Raw genomic sequence first — 20,164 nt, 5'->3', positions numbered from 1 at the left:
TAAAGGTTGATCTATTTAAATGGCCGATTTTAATTATAATTTAAACCAGCAAACCAAAATTTCTATTTAGTTCTTTTACTCTGTACTCCTTCAGCGCTTGTACTGTGACTGCTGGGTCTTCTTCTAAAGAAAAGAGCTAATGAGGATCAACCCAAGACATGTTTTTTTGAAGCTAAGTTTCTTCGCACTGAATTTGGCATTTCTTTGTGCTAACCAGGAGAAACTACAGACACATTTAAGCAGTTTTAGAGTCAACATGCATTCAGATAGTCACATTGATTACACTGTATTAGAAAATGGTAAATTATTTATTAGGCTTTTTGACTTGTGATTAGTGTAAAGCTGTTCTTGGATGCAAATTGGAATTGTAATTAGACATGTAGAAAACCAGCATTTGAAACCTGTTTTTATTGAAGCAGTGTAAGGTACTTTTCTCCTTTTGTATCCAGCATAATTATCAAAGAACACTTTACACTTAAAAAACATCAATTTATTAAAACCAGAGACAGTTTTCTCTCTGATCAGTGAACTAAACCTGGTCATCATGATGCCAAGATTTTAGAGCTAGCAGATCTCAGCTTCTCGCACTTGGCTGTTTATTCCTGTACTGGAAGAGGAAGGCGAGCTTCCCCGCTTCTGCCAGTGTATCACGCAGCTTTGAATGAAGTCCTTTTTGAACAGAGCTACTCTTAAATAAAGCAGGCAAACAAAACAAAGACAAAAATCTCTTTGGCAGGTACAGAAGAGACCACAGCCACTAAGAGTCAGCCTATTACTTCAAAATCCTCTGGCTTCAGACACTTACCTGCCAATTCCCTCTAGCTCAGTGGTGTGACTCGTTAAAATTTCAAAATTATAAACTACATTAGTGTAATAAGTTTAAACACACTTAGGTTTTATAGTTTGTCAGCTGAAAATTATGGTCAGTTTTTGAAGAGGAAAAAATTTTATTCTACTTGAAAAAATTATTTTAAACTAAAGCAAATTTGTGTTTGCTCTGTTACCAAACCCCAATTTTTACCTATTCTGATAGATAACGTTTTAATACCCAGCAACAGGTAGGGGGCTAAGAACATGCTCATTTATAACTGAAGCATAAGAGACCCCAAAATGGCTATCGAGAGTAGAAATTTTAAGAATTCTTTTGCCTTTAACCACCCTCCTAGCAGATGACAGTTGTTTGAACCAGACCCTGAGCACGTGAACAGCAACCAGAGTTTCAGACCCTGTTTATCAGCCTAGACAGAAACAGAGATTATGAGAGAGAGTGAAAACAGTGATAATTACATTAGAATTGTACTGTTTCTTCCATTTTAATTATACAAACTCTTAATTAGTAGCAAGCAAGAGCTGTATTTAAAGGTTTTCTCTCCACACTCAATTGCAGTCCAGCAGGAATGATGGAGACCTGAGCATCAAGCCCCGAGCTGCCAAGACACTTTTCACCCCAAGCATCAAAGCACTCCGCACACCCGCCACGCCAGCCTTGCTGCGCCCTCGCAGGCCACCAAGGGAGAAATGAAGAGACACCACATGCATTTGAAGCAGGAGAACCAAGCAAAGTGTCATTATCCGAGCTGGAATCCAGCCAAGCCCCTCTTCTCCTGCCCCTTGAGATTAGCTCAGCAGTTCAGTAAGGAAATTCAAAACGGGATTTTGAGAGGCTGGATCAAATTCGCACCTAGTGCAAGTGCAAGCAGTCGCTCCTTGATCCTCACTGCAGTTCCCACTCCCAATTATACCAGGCCTGGACTTGGCTCTGCACCCAAGTCTAGACACCCACAGCCACACAGAAAGAGAAGAGTCAGGGAGAAGTTTCCAGGCATCAGGGCACAAACGTCTATCGCTCCAAGGATGTGGTGCCAAGAGCTCTGTTCTGCCAGAGGCAGAAGCTTAACTCATGGAGAGCGCGTGCAGCACGTCTGCTTTTAGAGATGAGGAGGAGTGCAGGGTCACTCCAGGGGCCCCGATATTGGTCTCCCAGCATTCAAATCCACAGGCACATAAGTCTCGCTTGGCTGCTTCCACGGCCAGTGGGGAGGTGTCTGCCAAGAGGAAGGCAAGAGCAGCCAGTTAAAAGTCAGCTAGGCCACTGCGGGCAGAGAGAAACGGGCTATGGCACGTCTGAACATGTGCCTCCTGGAGCAGGGCCAATGCCCTAAAGGCCTGGCACATGTAAATAAATGCACTGAATCACCTCTGTAAGGAACGCTGCAAACTACGCTGCCAGGCTGCTCTGCTAGACACCGTCCCGTGGCTTCACATCCCACCACGGCCATGTAAGGAACAGTGTTACATCCGTCTGCTCCCAAAACTGACCCCACTGGCAGGGCCATGTGAAACGGGGGAAGGACGTGCAGAGTGAGCAAGGGGTTACTCACCTGGTCTCAGCAGGGTGATGCCGCAGCCGCCCCCGCCGGCCCCAGTCAGCTTGCTGTGCAGGCCGTGCGAGGCCGTCACGTGGCACAGCCGGTCCAGGGAGGGATGGCCGACTCCCATCACGTTCAAGTGGTGCTGGTTTATATCAAACAGCTCCTAAAAGCAACCGCATACACAGGAGTTGAGCACACGCGGGGACGGCTTCCTCAGCAAGGAACAGGGGAGCTGCTCCGCCTTCCCAGCCACCCCCAAACAGCCATCCCGCTCCCAGGAACGCACTTCAGAACCCAGCAGCGCTGACCAGCAAGGCCAAAGCTAGTGCCTGAGCACCCTGCACTGCTCGTCTGTCCCTGTCCCCTGCCAGCCTGTGCTACCCACCACAGCGACAGGGGTACGACAGCCCCCGGACCTCCTTGCTCAGCTCAGGGACGACAGGGAAAACCCAGGTCACACACAGCAAGTTGCCCGTAGGCATTTATGTCAGGCGCTAAATCAGAGCCTCCGATGCGTCCTGGCTGTTGCACCTCTCCCCTGTCACGCAAGTGTTGAACAGGACACTGTGCAAACGCATTCCTGGCCGTGGGAAGGGCACGGAGCCAGCATCTCTCATTCCTGGCTGTCACCCTGCCCTGCTCTGCGATCCTTCCAGCGCAGCTGAAACCAGGGACTTCTGACACAGCCAAGTCAGAAGCGGCATTGCTGGAGCGGCGATGTGGAGTTACCTCCTCTCGTTTGCCTTGCACAGCATTTCCCCCTCCTTGTGTGGGCAGGGCCTGGGCCGCAAGCCAAGGGGCCTCTCACCAGCACCACGCTAGGAATCTGGCACCCACACAAGCGGGGTCAAGAGGGTCCTCCCTTCTGGGGAGAGCAGCGCAAGCCGCTCTCCAAGCGGAGCTGCCCAGCTCCGGCGAGCAGCGAGCGCATCTCTGCCACGCTGCCGCCCCTGCCAGCCGCAAACGCTGCTGCTTCTGGAGAAAGCAGCCACGGCAGCAAAGTCCAAACAGCCCAGGTGAGGGATAACAACACACGGGGGGGGGGGGGGGGGGGGAGTTACAGCTTCTCTCCTCCCAGTATTAAAGGTGAGGAATTAAGGACGAGAGGGAAGTGCTTGGCCCACACTCACAGCGCAAGCCTGGAGCAGGGCCAGGAATCGACAGCAGACCCATGAGACTCGCAACTACAGCAGCGTCCTCCCAGCTCATCTGTATCGTCAGTGGAGGAAGCTCCCTCTCGACAAAGTTGGTTTGGCACCGCAACTAGACCATGTCCCCAGCGCGCAGCTACTGTTCCTCCTGCTGTCCCAGAGGGCGTCACGAGCAGGGAAGCAGCTGAGATGGGACCAGTCCCAAATAGGCTCCTTAATGGGAGCCATGTGCTCCCTCCTCCACCCAGAGCTAGCTCCTCACGACAGTGCCACCGGGCGCCTTTCTGACTGCTGATGAGCCCGGGCGGCGCGCAGCGAGCTGTGAGAGGTGCTGCAGGTGCGGAGCAGCGGGAGCTACGGCGCACTGGGGCGGGCGTCACTCACATCGCTCTTCCCCAGCTTCACACAGGTCTCCTGCCAACACCACACAGGAGGGGACGATGCAGAAATAACCCCTCCACCCCCCTCCAAAGCACTTCTATACTCTGTTTCAAACAAATGCAGGAAGATGAATTAGCCAGTTGCACGCAGAGTGGATATATCAAGTTCTTTGTGCTGTATTGGACAGACGTCCAGCTAGAGGCCCCTTGATATGCCTGAGTGAGGGCACAGAGCTATGATGATCCAAGACACCTGTCATCTCCTGATCCAAAATCTGCTAGGAATCAGATGACAGCTTATGACACAGTAGACTAGTTCGATGGTTCAAATACAATGCTGTCCAGAATCACACATTTCAGAAACAGCCAAATATATATATATATATATATATATATATATATATATATATATATATATATATAAAAGCTGCATATAATCAACTGTGCCAAATCAACAAACACAAGACAGAAACCAATTCCCTGCAGCGCTGCTTCCCCAGGAATGCATACCAGGCTGCTTTGGCATCTTTCACGTGGAGATCTCAAAGCACTCTTCAAGTTAGCCTACACAAGCCCTCTTCTCTTCCATCCCCTAATACTTCTATTCAACAGACCACTGGGGCATTGAGGTAGAGAGGAGTTGCCTGAAGTCACATTAGAAACAGTGAGGATGTGGAAGAGACTCCAAATCTCCCCCAGCCGACACCAGCTCTGCCCTCACTAGGACCAGCCCACCCCACATACAGAAATCCCATCACCCTCTTGGTGCAACCGGAGCAGGAGGACTTTGCTATAAATCCTGTGGGAACTTCCCATTAGCATGTGTCTGAGAGATTTACAGGATCACGACTGAGCTGCTCAGTGGGTATCATGATGTTTCCTGCTCAGTTTTTCCGGCACCCCTCCCTCTACACCATCTCTGTGCGCTCTGGGAGACCTCCTGGGCTTGCTGCGGTGCCAGCACGAGCTCTTTGGCTCTGCCCACCCACACAGAGTGAGGTGCAACACAGCCTAAAGCAAAGAGCAAAAGGCTGCACCAACTGTCCCCTAACAGACTGGCCCTACGCCGCTGCCTTGAGCGGAGCTGGGACTGGGAGCTTCTCGTCACAGCTGAGAACTGCCTCCTGCACCTCCGGAACACACACGTGGCTGCGCAGGAGACATCCTGCTATTTCCAGGAAGCAAGAGCAAGGACAGGCAGAGCACCTCACGAGAGAGCTGAAGGGTGGGATCCAGACACCAACAAGGAACCGTACTGCTGGTTCCAAATGGTTCCTGACTATCCAAATCACTTGGCATCTGGGGCCAGACCAGGTTTGCCTCAGCTGGGACACGGCCACACCTTCTTATCCTACAGTCATATGAACCAGCATTACAGTGCTTTCAGCGCTGCAAAGTAATTCTTCCACTTGAAAGAGCCTTTCTCCCCCCACAGCAGCCTCTCCTACCTCGAACAAAGCCAAAACAAATACAGATCTTTGTATGCACCTCATGCATCAATGTCAGGTCAGCTCTGGGCACAGCTCTGTTTGTTATTCTCTGGAGCCAGGATGAGCACAGAGCAATGGGGGCTGGCTCGTAACCAGTCCCTCACAAACCAGTGGCTGCTGGGTTCTCTGCTCTTCCCTCCAGCCTTGGCAATGACAAAGCAGGAGCTTCACCGACAGCCACTGCCAGAACGAGCGTGGCTGGCCAGCAGCGCAGGGAGGCAGCACCTCTAACTGAAGTCACTCGGTGTTTCTTAGCGAAGGGGAACAAAACCTCCAGAGCTCTGAATCCCCAGAGCAGCAAGCCCACTCCCTCTCCCCGTGCACAGCTGCGGAAAGACACCAGCAGCATCTTCTGTCCCTGGCTCCAGGAAGCGTATTGAAAGCAACACACACAGGCCATGGTTTCACATTGAACTGAACATTTCCTGCTATCAAATTCTTTCTCAGACCTAATGTTCTTTAAATGACATTTTGATGTTCAGCTATAACAGTGTCTAAAAATACAGGCGAACAAGCCCCTTACCTCCAGTACAGGGTAATACTCTGGTGATGGATTTCCAGGCATCGCTTCCAGAACACTTTGGCACTCCTGAGAAATTGCACTGATGGAGTCCAGCACCGGGTTCATTATAGCAGGGAACTGAGGAGGGGGGAAGAGGTAAGACATGAGATGACTGCTCCCCTAGACCTAGTGCTACCGTGATGAAACTGGGCCCAGTCTTTTGGGGCTGGATTATTCCTCATCTCATTTGGAGCTACTCGTTCACAGAGAAAACCAATGCAGAGCAAGGCAATGGTAAGTTGCCCAAACCTGCAGAAACTGGAGTGAGAGGGGAAAACAGGCCAGAGGAAGGAGCAATTTTTTCATGGTTGCAAACCGGTGATTTTTGTGGCAAGCCCTGTAATGCTGGGGAGAGGGAGGAAAGTTGAACTCCCATTCCCAGGGCAGCTGGGTGTTAGCTTGTAGGAGGCAGGAATACAGCAACCGCAGGAGAGATCTTGCAAGAGATCCCCACGAGCCCTGCAGTCATGCGCAAGGAGATCTGAGCTCACGAGGGTTAATCTCCCTGCACTGCTCCAGCCCACATCTCTGTCATCTGTAACCACGCAGGCACTGTACCTTCAGGATCTTGTCCTTGACACCAGCCACCAGGACCTTGGTGCTTCGAGGGACTTTTGTATTGGTCAGCAAGATCCTCAGCGTTGGCACCCTGGAAGCAACGAGAGACATCTCCTAGCCTCCTTCCTTCACAATACCCCAGCAGCGGCCAAGACCCATGACACAGCTGCTGTTCATTCTGCTGTGAAAGGTCTATTTGAGCAAGACACCTAAGATAAGGAGTCCCATTAGTTTTCAAAAAGTTAAGCAGGTGCTTAAGCAGCCTGGGTTCAGGCTTGTTCCTCTTAGTTACAATGAGCAACTGTTCCAGCTCCATAAATAGGACTGTAACATATTTACTGAAATCCATGTTTTTCAACTAAAACCTTTCCTTTAAAATACTATCTGCGAGGCTAGCCAGCAGTAGCCATTAACTGCTAATAGAGCAATTTCATGCACTGTGAAAGATTTTAATGGAGTCAGATTATACTTCATTGGCAGGAGGCAGAGGGAACATTTAGGACCTGGATTTGCTCTTTGCAGCTTGGTTTTCACATAGTTCTACCACCAGGTAAGCAAAAAGCTCCCCCTCCCCACAATGTCATTTGCTGCCAGGAGCAGACCCATTCCTGCTGCCCATAATGCCATGAAATTAATATTGATCCTTTGTGCTCTGTTCATCTAATGTCAGATAATGACTAAACATTTCATTGTGCTCATCCGCCCCAAGCCAAGACGACACTCAAGCTACCTCCGCCCATGGCCAACAGCAAGATCTGGCTACCAAACCCTTCTGCCAGGCTGTCAGCAATCTTTCATCAATCTCATACCATATAAAATCCATCCCATATATCTTTGACGTATTCCACCCACTGTATGTAAGCGTTATTTTTAAACTCGAATATTACCTCTTTAATGATGTGATTTTTCCTGATTGGTATCTCAGGGCTCCACCTAAAGTAAAATACATGCATTGTCTCGGTACACTGTGAGCCCAAGATAACACAATGTCATAAGAAACAGGTCTTTCATCTTTAGAACCTCACCCAGAGCATATGACAGTAATTGCAAGAAACACCAGCTAAATGAACCATTTTCTCAGACAGCAGGAATTTGCTTAACCCTGCTGACTTAATGAGAGGGTCTGGCCGGACACAGTTAAAACAATGTCTTTCCTTTTGCTCTCCTCTACTGCAGGATCACATAATTTTTTTTTTTTTTAATGGTAAAGAGTTTGGCCAGTATTAAATCTTCAGTGAAAACGAAAATCAAGCAATGATTCCCCAGGGCAGAGCTGAGCGTGCAGGCTTCAAACTGGACTCAGATCTGACCGCGCACATTCACGTCAGCAGTCATCCTTCAGAACGGAGTTTTGCTGTCCAGAAGGAATGTCTCGCCTTGCTCCTATTTTTACAGAAGCACTGCGATTAGGTCTCATTAGAAAGATTATTAAAAGAAAGTCTCAAAGGACACTTCCAAAACAATGGGAAGTCTCTGCTAATTGAAACTAAACGACAGCTGTCCGACTGCATTTGCTACTGCATTATCCTTTGGACAGGATTGCGTTTCTCTGTTCACTGCAGAACGTTTAAGTTTCAGTTATTTACAACAGGTTTTCTGCCCCATGGCACTTGCCTGGGAGACAGAGCTCTCCGAGGTCAATGCAGCCCAGTCTCCCAACACCCTGTGTGGCTCCAGCCCAGCTTACAGGTGGGGCGAACCAAGACGGAAAAGGGACTCCCTCCCCTCAGGTCAAAAGGAGGATCTGAATTTGGGAGTTTCTGGTCCCTCTGCTGCACTCAGTGCAGTGAGGCAACCTACTCCATCTAGCTTCCCTGCAGCAACCCCAAGCAAATCTTCGTCGTCTGCAGAAATGCAACGCTGGTTGCACCTTCCCAGAGCTGATGCACAGGCTGCATTAGAGACTGGAAAGGTGGCCGCTGCTCTGCCACGCACCCTGTCAGCCTCTCCTCAGCGCCCACGGTCGGTGCTGGGGAGCAGCAAACACACACATACCCCAAGTGCCAACAGCATTATCCACACCCGAGGGATTGCCGTGGATCACTCGCTCGCCCTGGAAGGCCCAGCTGTTAATTAAACTCAGCTCTTCTTCTGTCCACCTGAAAGGCAAGAAAATGACTTAAACACACAACTGAAACCAGCACACGCAGAGTGACAGAGAGAGCCACCAGACACCACATCAGATACAAAAGCAGCAGTAGCCATGCAGGGCAAGCGGCTGCTGCGGGAAGCTCCAGTGCCGTGAATCCTTTCATTGCTGGTCGTGCATCGCATTCAATCAGCAGAGAGCGTGCATCGCCGTTCACAGCACCTAAACAGCGCTCGGTTCTTTTCTACATAGCGGCAAGCAGAAACGCTTCCAGCCCGCAAGAGGGAACTGGCGCGGCTCCACGGACAGAGACAGCACAAAGGACACAAGGGCTACCGCGAGCTCCCTCAGCACACCGGCACAGAGGCAGATTCAGGGAGAAATTCCTAACCGAGTGAATGTCAAAGTTAACCGAATGCAAGTCCGGACCTATTCGCACCTCCCTGACACTATGTGTTACCATACAGGCTGGCCTGGGACCTTGCTCACCAACACGCGGGACAGCGTATTTATGGATGTAGAAGGCGTCACGTGAGAAGAGAATATTAAAAGTTGCAATTCACACATGCAACTTCTGCCTCTAACTGCCAACTGCTCAGCTGCAAAAACCTCACAAATTTGGTCAAAAGATGTAGTTAGAACTGATTTAGTATCTCCTCTAAAGACTGTCTTTTAGGGACTAACTTCAAACACTTCAAACTGCATGGGGTGATGGCACTTAGAACACAGAATGGAACCTAATATCGATCTTCAGGGTATCACACCAGGAGCACAGAAAGAGAAGCCTGGCTTTCTTTTCTCTTAAAAGCAGGTGCCAGGTCAGACTCAGCGAGGATCAAGGTCCCTGACCGAACGTACTAATCAACGGGTTGCAGCAGTACAAAAAGCAAATGCAGAGCTGCCAGTTACAAAGCACTTGCTGGCTGCAACTTCACTGCAATTCCACCATCATGATTTCTTCCCCAGCGACTCTCCAAAACCAGCAGCTCTGGACCCGTTTGTGCCAAGCATGCACCCACACAACCCCACCCCAGGACTCCCCGGCTCAAACCCGCCACTCGCTCCATGCCAAAGGACCAGCTCAAACCCAGCAACCACAAGGGAAAGTTCTACGTCCTGCAGGGAGGAACTCTTTCGCCTGCCACAGCACACTTGGGCACACCAACATTCATCTCTGCCCTTCTCCTGGAACACACTCTTGTCCCTTCTGCACGGTCCACAGACACACAGCGCACATTCCAAGCCAACGTTCAAACAGTCTAATGCCCAGTGGCATCAGGTATCCCAGTATCAGCTGTATTCTGCAGAAATCACAGCTAATATTTGGTGCAGTGAGAACGTGCATTCAACAGGTTTTTAGAATGAGGCCCAGAGTAGGAACCGCATGGTAGAGCAGAGGCACAAACATGAATTTTGGATAAGTATCACAGAGTCTTACATGAAACAAGAACAGTCACTGACTGATGCTGAGGCAGAAATTCTGGGAGCCACCTGTTATCTGGCAGCATCTTTAACTCCCCAGTTCCCTGGGCCTCATCTGAATTTCTTTATCCTTCTCCACACACCTTTAATTTCACTTGCCAGTATTCAATCTGTGAAGCATTCAGGAAAACAGCTCACACTACTGCTCCTCAAAATAGAAGCGCAGTTTGCTGTAAACCACTTGTTTTTAATCCTCTTTGAGAGGCTGTGATTCTTCTCTACACAGGAGTCATTATATCACACTGTTCTTTTCTTGCAATGTTAAGCAAAAACCTTCTGAAGTCTGACACCCCCATCTCTCACTTACCCCTCTGCATGCCAGCTGGAAGAAAAAAAATTATGCTGTATTCAAGCTGAAGCTAAGAAGCGTGAGCAGGGAATGAAGGCATCCTTCCCGCTTGCTGTCTGGTTTGGAACTGGCCTTTGATTTCTCACATAGCGTGACTATTTGGGAGATCTGCCTGAGCACAGCTCGCAAACAGCTCCGCTTGAGGAACGTATTTCTGGGTCAGTCTACAAACTCCGGTTTTGAAGTAGAACACCGCCGCCCTCTCTTGCCATCTCACTTTCAGGCCGAAAAAAAAACAGAAAAAGCCCAGCATAAAAGGCTGCACCTGGCACCGAGCAAACAATAGCGGGTTCTGCACTCCAGCTGTGATATGCATCTTTAAACACAGCTTCCCTGCACACAGAGCAGGGCAGATCAGGTTTTCAAGCCCCAACATCAAGTGACAGCAACACAGGGCAGAAGTGGGTGGAGGTTAGGAAAGAGATTTCCTCTCACCGGCCACTGGAAAAGGGGAAGCTCAGGCAGGAAATCAGAAGGAAATGAGCCACATGCAGAAAAAAATCAATGTGTAAAGGCAGAAAAAACAGAAAGGATCCTTGACTCCTTGGAGAACACAAAGCAGAACCTAGAAGATGCTCACAGACAGAGAGAAAACAGAGGTAAAAAAAAAATCCCTATAAGTTAAAGCATATATTTTATTTTCTTTGCAAAATAAATCATCTGTATCTTATACTAGACAAAACAAAAGGTGGGTCAAAAATTTTTTTTGTTTTACTCGGTCTCTGCATTCAGTTGCTTTACCAGAAGTGAATTGTAAACACACCATTCACAGCTCAGTCTGGGGACAGGACACACGTCTGCTGCTGGGAACACAGGTGACAAGAGCACAGGAAGGGAAAGGAGCTGAGCTCGGGGTACCACCGCTGTGACTAGAGTCACAACCACATCCTGAGTCCAGGGGACACCAGAGAGTGCAAGAGAGGTGCCAGTGCAGGCTCAGGTGAAAAGAAAGACAGGGGCACAACAGTCACGTCATGGGATGTGCTGATCTGAACTGCCCATCCTGGAGACCAGCCAGCAAGGACAGCTGTATGCTACTGCGACTGTCACAGCCTCACGCGAACGAGCATAACCTCCCTGCAAATTACACTAACGGCCTGAGCCATGCTAATTATAATCCTAATCTTAGAGCTCATCTCTGTGCACCTGCACAATTGTGCAAAACACTACTTCAGGCACTGAAGCACATGAATTACATTTAGTGGGTAATAACCCTCTGCTCTAGCGAGCTGATGTCAGTGAGCAGGGCATCTCGGAGGGAAGAGCCACCCCAGCGCCGTGCACCCCAGGCGGGCAGGCTTCCCAGATGCTTTACCTGGCCGTGGACTCCCCCTCAGCCAGAGGGCAGGCAATGGCTCCGCACGCCGTCAGCAGGGCTGCCGCCAAGCAAACGGAATAGGCGGCGCTTGAGCCTAACCCAGCTCCCGTGGGCAGCTCGGACCACACGATTATGTCCACACTCGGAACATCTCTGAAACACAAACACACAGGCTACATGCAATGACCTTGAATTCCATCTTGAAACAACATTTCAAAGGCAAGAAATGCCAATTAGGACTGATCACAGGAAAAGCTGGTTGAAAATTGGCAACCTCAGCACATGCATAAGCATCCGACAGACATGGGCCTCACGAGCGTTCAGTTAGCACAGCTGAGTAGCCTTGCTAAGCCATTGTACTAGAACAAAGCCTTGCTGAATTGGATCTGTGATTAGCACAGCTTGTCAAGCTGCTAGCAGGGGCACTTAGTAACCAAATACTTGAGTAGCACCATAAAGAGACCCTTCAAAGATTGTTGTAAATGTTGTAAACGTGACCATAACTGCATAGTTGCATCTTACTAGAGTGACGAACTGATGGAAAAATGAAATACACGCACGTGTTTGCGTCCAGATGCTCCCGGTCGCTACTGAACGCACGCGGGTTGCATTACAGACCCTCACGTCAAACCTAGGAGCTTTCCACTGGCTGGTCAAGGATATGAAGGGGTAAGTTCCAGAGCAGGCTGATCACAGCACCAGTGCTATCACCAAGAAGCTCAGAGACGGCAAAGCAAAACACAATGCAGCTACAAATCATAATTCTTTAACCTTTGATTCCTTTACAGTTCAGGATTTGAATTCAGGCTCTGACCTCATTTGCAATAGCAGGCAGTGCTGTATCACACCTTACCCTCAGTAGCTTTTCAGTAACTTACAGTAATATCGTCAACAGCGTTGGTCAAGTTTAGAAACTGGGAGAGCCCCAACCTGCGGCTACCCCAAGTTCCCATATTTTGAGAGAGATTCAGCCCACCAGAGAGACCAGACATAGCTCAGACATTTAATTCAAGTATGTTTCCATGGTAATTCTTCTAACCTAATTCAGGATGAGAAGAACCGCCTGTCAGGGATGGGGCGGATGTCTGTCTCTGCCTCTGCTGACTGTACAGGAAGGGTGGGACTCAAGCATCTCAAAGGTAGATGTCTGAAGTAGAGTAAACGATCCCTCCCCCACCTGCTTGGGGCACTTGGCATTCCCCTCCCCCCCCCAAAAAAAGTGCAGCTTAGCTCTAACGAGTTGCTCTTGAGGTGCTTAGAACCTAAGTGTGAGTCTCTTTAATTTCTCATTTCACCTCACACATTTGGTTTCTTTCTGTGACCTTGTAAAAGCAATTAATGATGCACAACACGCAAGATAGCATGTTTATTTTGGTACAGGAAGATAATCTTACCCATACTTAGCTGAAATAGCCAGGCACATATAGAGAAAGGCAAGAGTAGCAAGGCTCTCGGGAGCTGAGGATTCAGCAGTGATTCCAGCAAACTCTCTCAATGTGTCCAGCTGTTCTACGCTGGGGGATTTAGATTCATCAAAGTCAGCTACGGAAGCAAGCAGGGCAGAATTTAAACACTTAGAAACCAGTGAGTTTTTAAACTTGAAAGCAGTATTTACAAGAACAACATCTCCTGTTTTAGTAGGCACAACAGACTGTAAGCCAGTCAGCATGGTTCATGTACAAACCTGCTACCCAAGGACTCACGATAAAATAAAAGCAAAATCTCCACCAGTCATTCTGAAAACCAGTGTTTCTGTATCCCCATGCCCACGTATTCTAGCAATTCTCCCCTTGCCTGCACTTCTCAGTGCCCATCCATCATTACACAGAGCCTGGCGAGTCAGAAGTTCTTTATTAAAGAATGAGGAATATTCTGATGTGCTTCACGCAGAAGCCGAGAATCCAAACGGATATGAGCAGATAACAGCATAAGACAAATTTTGGTCTGCGCTGAGAGATTACCAATGTGCTGACACTTTGTTCTGTCCTCTGCTAAGCAAACAGTGCCTGTGAAGATCACAGGAGCTAATGCCAGGTCCTCCAGAGAAAGACGGCACATTTGGCAGGCCAGCAGTTCTTTCCAGTACGGGATTCCGCAGAAATCCCAGCAAGGACTGGCAGGGGGCAGAGACAGAAAAATGGGCCCCGTGTCCCCACCCTCCCCAAGAGCCCTCAACTCAGACCAGTTTTGGAGAGACTCCCTTCAGGCCCAGGTGAGCAGCAACGTGCCCGGATGGTCCTCGGCTGGGTCCCGCCTGCCGGGGCGGCAGCAGCGCTAGAACAAGGCCCTGGGAGCGGGGCCAGGGCGACACAGCCACAGCCACAGCGAGGGCCCCCTGCGCACACCCGCCGTGCCCGGCCGCGGCGGAGGGGGCCCGGGGCAGCCGGCGGGGCCCGGGGCAGGCGGGAGGCGCAGGGCCCCGTCGCCGCGGGCGGCGGCTCCCCTCCCCACCGCTTGCCTGAGAAGCCGCTCCGCAGCGCCCGCAGCCGCGGCGTGTCCCAGCTGGCCGCCACGCCGACGCCGGGCAGGCGGACGGTCACGCTGCCGCCGCCGCCGGGCCGCAGCCGCAGGAAGGTCCGCAGGTCCAGCGCCACGGCCAGGGCCACCTGCGGGCGAGGAGCAACCGTGAGCCGCGCCGCCGCCGCCACCGCCGCCGGGCCCGGGGGGCCGGGGAGCCGCGGCACCTCCTCACCTTGCCGTGAACCACCGCGTGCTCCCCGTGCAGGATCACCTTCCCCGGGGCGGACACCACGAGGCTCCGCTCCAGCATCTCCGCCTGCAAACGGGGAGCGGCGGCTGAAAGCGCTGCGGCACCGGGATCCCCCCTCCCGCCCCCGTTCCCATTCCCTCCCCCTCCCGCCGCCGCGGGCAGGAGCGGCGCTGCTGAGGCCAAGGCCGGGACGCCGGGACCCCTGTCCCCACTCCCATATCCCTCCGCCTCCCCCTCCGACCGCCGCGGGCAGGAGCGGCGCTGCCGGGGGTGGGGGTGGGAGCCTAGGCCCAAGGCCACGCCGGCCCGGGGGTCCCGCTTCCCACTCACCGCCGCCTCAGTCGCCGAGCCACACCGCCCCCGCCGATTGACCGTCCCTCTGGCCAATAGGAGCCGCGCCTGCTCCCGCCCTCCTCGCCCTCGCGCCAATGGCCGGGCGGATCGCAGGGGCGGGGTTTAGGGAGGGCCAATGCGAGTGAGGCAGCGTCGAGTGGTGCGGCGCTGGGGTGACAGCGCGGGAGAGAGGCGGGACGGCGGCCGAGGAGGGTCAGGGGGGCGGCGGCCCGGTGGGGCGGGGTCAGAGGCCGGGGCTACGGGAGCCGAGAGGGATGCTGAGGCTGGCGGCGGCGGCGGCTGCACTAGGCCCGCGCAGGCCGCGGGGCCCGGCGGCGACGGTGGCAGCAGGCCGCCGCCACGGCGGCGGGGCGACCAGGTGAGCGCTAGGGGAGGAACCGGGACCGGGACCGGGGCCGGGACTGGGACCGGCTCCCCGCGCTCACGGCCCGCCTGTGCCTCCACAGCCCAGACCGCGGCCCCCGCAGCGCCCGCGCCCCGAAGATCTACACGGGAACGGGAGACGCAGGTAGGGCCGGGGCCGCTCCCGGGAGGGGGGCCCCGGCGGCCTCGGGGCTCAGCTCCGCTGGGTCCCGCGCACCGACCTCCTCCCCCCTTGGCTGTTTTCCAAGGTTTTTCCAGCACTTTCACCGGAGAGAGGAGGCCGAAGGACGACCGGATCTTCGAAGCCCTGGGCACGGCGGACGAGCTGAACTCGGCCATTGGGTGAGCCTCGCGCCCCAGCCCCGTCCCCCGGTGCTGCCCGCGAGAGGGGCTGGCGCAGGCCCAGCGGGAGTCGCGCGAACCGGCCGCCCTCCACTGAAACCCCCACCGAGCCGGGGTGCTCTCACCCGCAGCACCCGGCCCTGCGGCTCCGTGCACACCCAGGAGATGCAGCCGCGTTGGCCTGAGCCCCTTGCGCTGGGGGTCTTCTGCTTGTCTTATTTCTATTAGGAACTGCTCCCACATCCCATCCTTCTGCAGGAGGGAAGGGGATATGCTGAGGACTATGTTTCTCTGGAGGGCTGGGCTGACAAATAGCTAGTAACATCCAATTTCCACGTCTTTCATACAGAAAAAGGTGTATGCACAGTCGTAGTAATCTTCTCGTCTCTGGCTAACTCGACTTTTCTTAATCTAGGCTTGCTAGTGAATTTAGCAGTGAAAAGGGCCACACGTTTGTTGAACAGCTTCACAAAGTGAGTATTAACGGTCATCTTTACCCTGTGTAGTAGTTTCATTTGTGCTACTGACATGTATTCTTCAACTCTATTTTCAGACACAATGCTCCCATTGACGCAGGAATTTAATAAATATAGCATTAAAGTATTAAAATGAAGTATCTAATAAATACTTGAGAGTCTTATCCTTAATTACTTTGTAAGTAATAAACCGTATCTTAAACTGAAAAGGAAACCAGTAGACCAAGCAGATTAGTTACGGGGAGACAAACATATTTCTAAGAGATCTATTCAGACCTGTTACTGCACAAGCTCATGGACACAAGTTAAGCCTTGTTGTCACGTTAGCTTCAAACCTGAAAGCAGGACGAAGCAACTACATGGGCATGATGGTGGGAGGCAGCTCCCACCATGGCAGCCTGGGGTTTTTGCTAATTAGCTTTGTTGTACAAAAGAGCTCGGAAGTAGCTAATCAGAGGCTTTGGAAAGCTTTACCAAACTGCCTCTCAAACATCCTAGGCTGTGGAGAGATGCTCCTCTCAGAAACAGATGTGACATCAAGTCAGCACTATCTCCAGCTGTTTGTCACTGCCTTTCTTTCAGAGGTTCCTGGTTGTGGTGTTCTACCGGCAAAGGGATCATATGAGCACTCCTCCAAGTCTGCTTTCTGCAAAGTCAGCCAGGGCAGTTTAATGTGCCAGTGAAAATGAGTACACGTGCTAATCTGGCTTCTCATAAAGCAATTAGGGAGCACTTATCTGATCCCTCCTGCCAGCAGACTGGGGGATGATGAACAACAAGGGTAGGATCTTCTTTAATCAGCACAACCAGCTGTCGCCTCCCAGAGCTTGCTGCAGCCCTACCAGAGCATCAAAGGCTGGATAATGAAAGCACTTCTTACTTTTTTTCCTTATTGCCGCATCTAGGTCCAGTGTATGCTGCAGGATGTGGGCTCCAACATCGCAACACCTCTCTCCTCAGCCAGGGAGGCTCACTTAAGTAAGCCCCAAAGTACCTTTCCTAGGATAACAGTTCTGGAATTAATGCTAGCTGCTAGAAACTGTTACTGGATGGCTGTTATTGTTGTGTGTGGTGGTCGGAGCTGCACGAGGGCTGCCCCACAGGCAAGGAAATAACACGCAGTCCCAAAAGCTGCTGCTGTGTTTGTGTGACTCGAGTGATGGGGCCAGCTTGGGGCATTGCACCAAAACCGCACCCCAGCCACAGCTGCTGAATGGGGAGCCAGCCCCACTCCACCAGGAGGGATGTGGAGGATGCTTTCTCATGACTTACTGATCCAAGTAATATCAAAGTGGAGCTTTGTCTTCTATAGATTGAATCACTTCTGCGTGTCTTTTAGTTGATTCTTCTTTCCCCTCTGTAGAACGAACATCTTTTAGCGAGAAGCCAGTTCTGGAGCTGGAACAGTGGATTGACAAATACTCGGAACAGCTTCCCCCACTCAAAGCTTTCATACTGCCAGTAGGTACTTCTTGTGCCACTTGCTTGCTTCTTTAGGGTAAATCTACTCTACCACCTGCCACTGGGGAAAAAAACAGTTACTTCTATGGACCAAATACCAAAAGGAAAGCAGAGAGAAGGATCAGATTAAGCTAAATTTCCACGTACTATTGCATTTAGATATCTCTTCACAACTGCCTAGCCAGAACATAAGGTTCAGTTGCATGTGTGTATGAGATGTGATAAGCTTTGCTGCATTTATACAATGAGGTGGGTGGCTATCTAATGTCAGCAGGCATTAATGCTCTGTTTAATTGTTGTTTCAGTCAGGAGGTAAAAGCAGTACTGCTCTCCATTTTTCCCGAGCTGTCTGCCGCAGAGCTGAAAGGTGGTGAGTGTTGGGCTGTTAATGTAACTGAATAAAATGGATGAAAGATGAGCAGATTGCTACGATTGCAAAACATGTAAAGTTGCAGACAGAGCAACTGACCTTAGATGTTCTGCACTTGGCTAGAACTTGAGTCAAGTTTGGTATGTTTGCATTGGTCTTCCCTCCCCCAGACTGGGTCATCTGAGTTAAGAAGTTCAGAAAGAACAGGCCTGTTTATGCCAAGATGCATTGATGCATTCTTCTAGTATCTCATTTGTTCAGTGTATTTTGTAGGCTAGCACCCGTCGAAGCTGGGGCACTGGCAGACGAGATCCAGTGAAGTTTGTAGCAGCTTAAGATGTTACTGCCCACCTTAAAATGTTACTTGTCCTACACCTCTTTTGGAGGTGAAAGCTCCCCTAGTAAAGTACACTTATATAAGTCACTTCCATGCAAAATACCTTGTGTTAGCCCAAACCTGCTAATCAGCAGTTTTAACTGAGATGCTGGGGGGTTCCTTACTGAAGCAGCTGACAAGCAGGAGGACATTTCCATGGACGTGCTCTGCTGCAAGGAGAGCTACTCTGACTGTGGTCAACAACGGCATCTTAAACTGCCGAAACAAGATACACTGGAACAATGTAATCTTGGAAAAAAATAACATCATAGTCAGTGTTTTCTTGTCAAAAGGAAGCTCAAATGAAGGCTGTACACCAGTCAAGAGGCAAAGAACAGCTCCAAGAAGGGTCAGTGTTTACCTGCAGGAAAGGATAATGAGCCTCCAGGGTATTAATCACCTACAAAACTGCTCCATATTTCAGGGATACCTGTTTATCAGTGTTCTTTAGAAGAGCGGAACTGCAGTCCTCCAGAAGAGTTAAAATGATTGGTTTTATTATGTAGCCACCATGATTCCTCTTGGAGAACTAGATGGTGTTCACACGTGCTATGGGGAATTAGAATGGGGACTCCAGGTGAGGCTGGAGCATGAAGCTTAGTGCTCCAGCAAACTGCATTCATTTGTGCGTTCGGAGCTAGCAAGCTAAATACATTCACGACTTTCTTTTCTCGTTCTAGTGTGGTTCCATTAGTACAAGCAGGGGAAGCAGATCCAAATGTGGCCAAATACTTAAACAGGTAAAAACAAACAAACAAAGAAGATCCCAAACCCTTGTTGTGTCCTATTGAAGTATGCTTGGTGGTGTTTCTCTAGTCTTGGCATAGAACTGCAGGGTTTTACCTCTCAAGAAGCTTCCTTTCCAGATTAAGATCTTTTAAAGTTTTAATAAACAGCTTGTTAAAAAGCATTTTTGTATGGCCTGTATGTGTCTGCGGACACTATTGGGGTGCTGAGGGAGCAGCCACTTAACTTTCTTTTTGAAGGCCACTTGTTCATATGGTCTCTCTTTGCCTGACTTTCCCTGCAGTTCCTAGTGCTGTAATCAAATGTGCTCTGTTGTGTAGTTGTACGTTGCTGGATACAACCGCACCTGATGCGAGAAATGGTTTCACTGCTTTTCCGTTGGTTTCTAGACTAAGCGACTATCTCTTCGTTTTGGCACGTTATGCTGCAATGAAAGAAGGGAAGGAAGAGAAAATATATATAAAGTCTGAACCATAACTGGGAGTTGGGATGTTGCTTTCCAAATCATGAGAAGCTAAATCCAACAGACTGTTTTCCCCAGGCAAGAAAGGGAAGAGAATGAGCCTGGATTGGGAATGTGAGCTGGCCAAAAACTTCCAGCTAACATAACCAGGACCTTGTTCATAAATGCTGTAAGGAACACAGCTGTTCACTAGGCCTTGTCCGAATATCTCTTGTAGTAATGGTGGTGGCTTCAGAATTAATGTTTGCCTCAAACTGGAACTGAGGCAAAAGACTTCAAATAACCACAGCTGACTCCTAGAGATGTTTTAATTTCTCTGGGCAGTGGCAGGTGCTGTGGGAAGACTTTGACAGGACTCTGAGGAATGGAGAAGAAAAAATAATCAGCTTCTCTTTAATTCGTAATGTTCATACAGAACAGCAACTGCGCAGAGATTCAGGAACTCTGTCCATCAGCTCTGAAATAATAAATGTGATTTACTTGTACCAAAGGGCCCTTAACTGTCATACTTTAATGCTGAGCCCAGCTTGCTTTTCTTTTGTTAAGTTGCTTTCAATCCATCAGCCCTGACTGAAGCTAGAAGAGGAGCTTTGTAGATTTACAGGAATGTACTCTCTGGCACTGGCTGCCTCTTTTCATGCATACGTGAAGAATTTCTCAGCATATTCTCTGCCAGGAATGGGGCTTGTGCAGGAAAAAGGGATTAAAGGAAGAAGGGCTAAATCCTACAGTTCATGTGCAAGCAAGATCT

General features: G+C 50.4%; 2 protein-coding genes across 2 annotated transcripts; one reads left to right on the top strand and one right to left on the bottom strand.

Moving 5' to 3' along the window:
- Window positions 1-289: 289 nt before the first annotated feature.
- On the bottom strand, window positions 290-14,831 carry MVK (mevalonate kinase). The gene is made up of 11 exons (XM_067307060.1): window positions 14,792-14,831; window positions 14,444-14,527; window positions 14,210-14,357; window positions 13,146-13,293; window positions 11,749-11,904; window positions 8,509-8,612; window positions 7,401-7,446; window positions 6,514-6,604; window positions 5,917-6,033; window positions 2,382-2,535; window positions 290-2,045 (listed from the first exon to the last, which is right to left on the bottom strand). Exons 2-11 carry the CDS (start codon window positions 14,519-14,521, stop codon window positions 1,894-1,896), a joined length of 1,194 nt encoding a protein of 397 aa, XP_067163161.1. The 5' UTR covers window positions 14,522-14,527; window positions 14,792-14,831; the 3' UTR covers window positions 290-1,893.
- Window positions 14,832-14,930: 99 nt separating this feature from the next.
- Window positions 14,931-19,903, top strand: MMAB (metabolism of cobalamin associated B). Its single transcript, XM_067307348.1, has 9 exons — window positions 14,931-14,936; window positions 15,185-15,323; window positions 15,427-15,520; window positions 15,936-15,993; window positions 16,902-16,974; window positions 17,360-17,457; window positions 17,763-17,827; window positions 18,884-18,943; window positions 19,340-19,903. The coding sequence occupies exons 1-9, from the start codon at window positions 14,931-14,933 to the stop codon at window positions 19,425-19,427; spliced, it is 681 nt and encodes a 226-aa protein (XP_067163449.1). The 3' UTR covers window positions 19,428-19,903.
- The last annotated feature ends 261 nt before the right edge of the window (window positions 19,904-20,164 follow it).

Source organism: Apteryx mantelli, chromosome 17 (assembly GCF_036417845.1).
Source record: "Apteryx mantelli isolate bAptMan1 chromosome 17, bAptMan1.hap1, whole genome shotgun sequence".
Lineage (NCBI taxonomy): Eukaryota > Metazoa > Chordata > Aves > Apterygiformes > Apterygidae > Apteryx > Apteryx mantelli.
The sequence above is the reverse complement of the archived record's forward strand: the minus strand, read 5'-3'. Positions and strand labels throughout refer to the sequence as shown.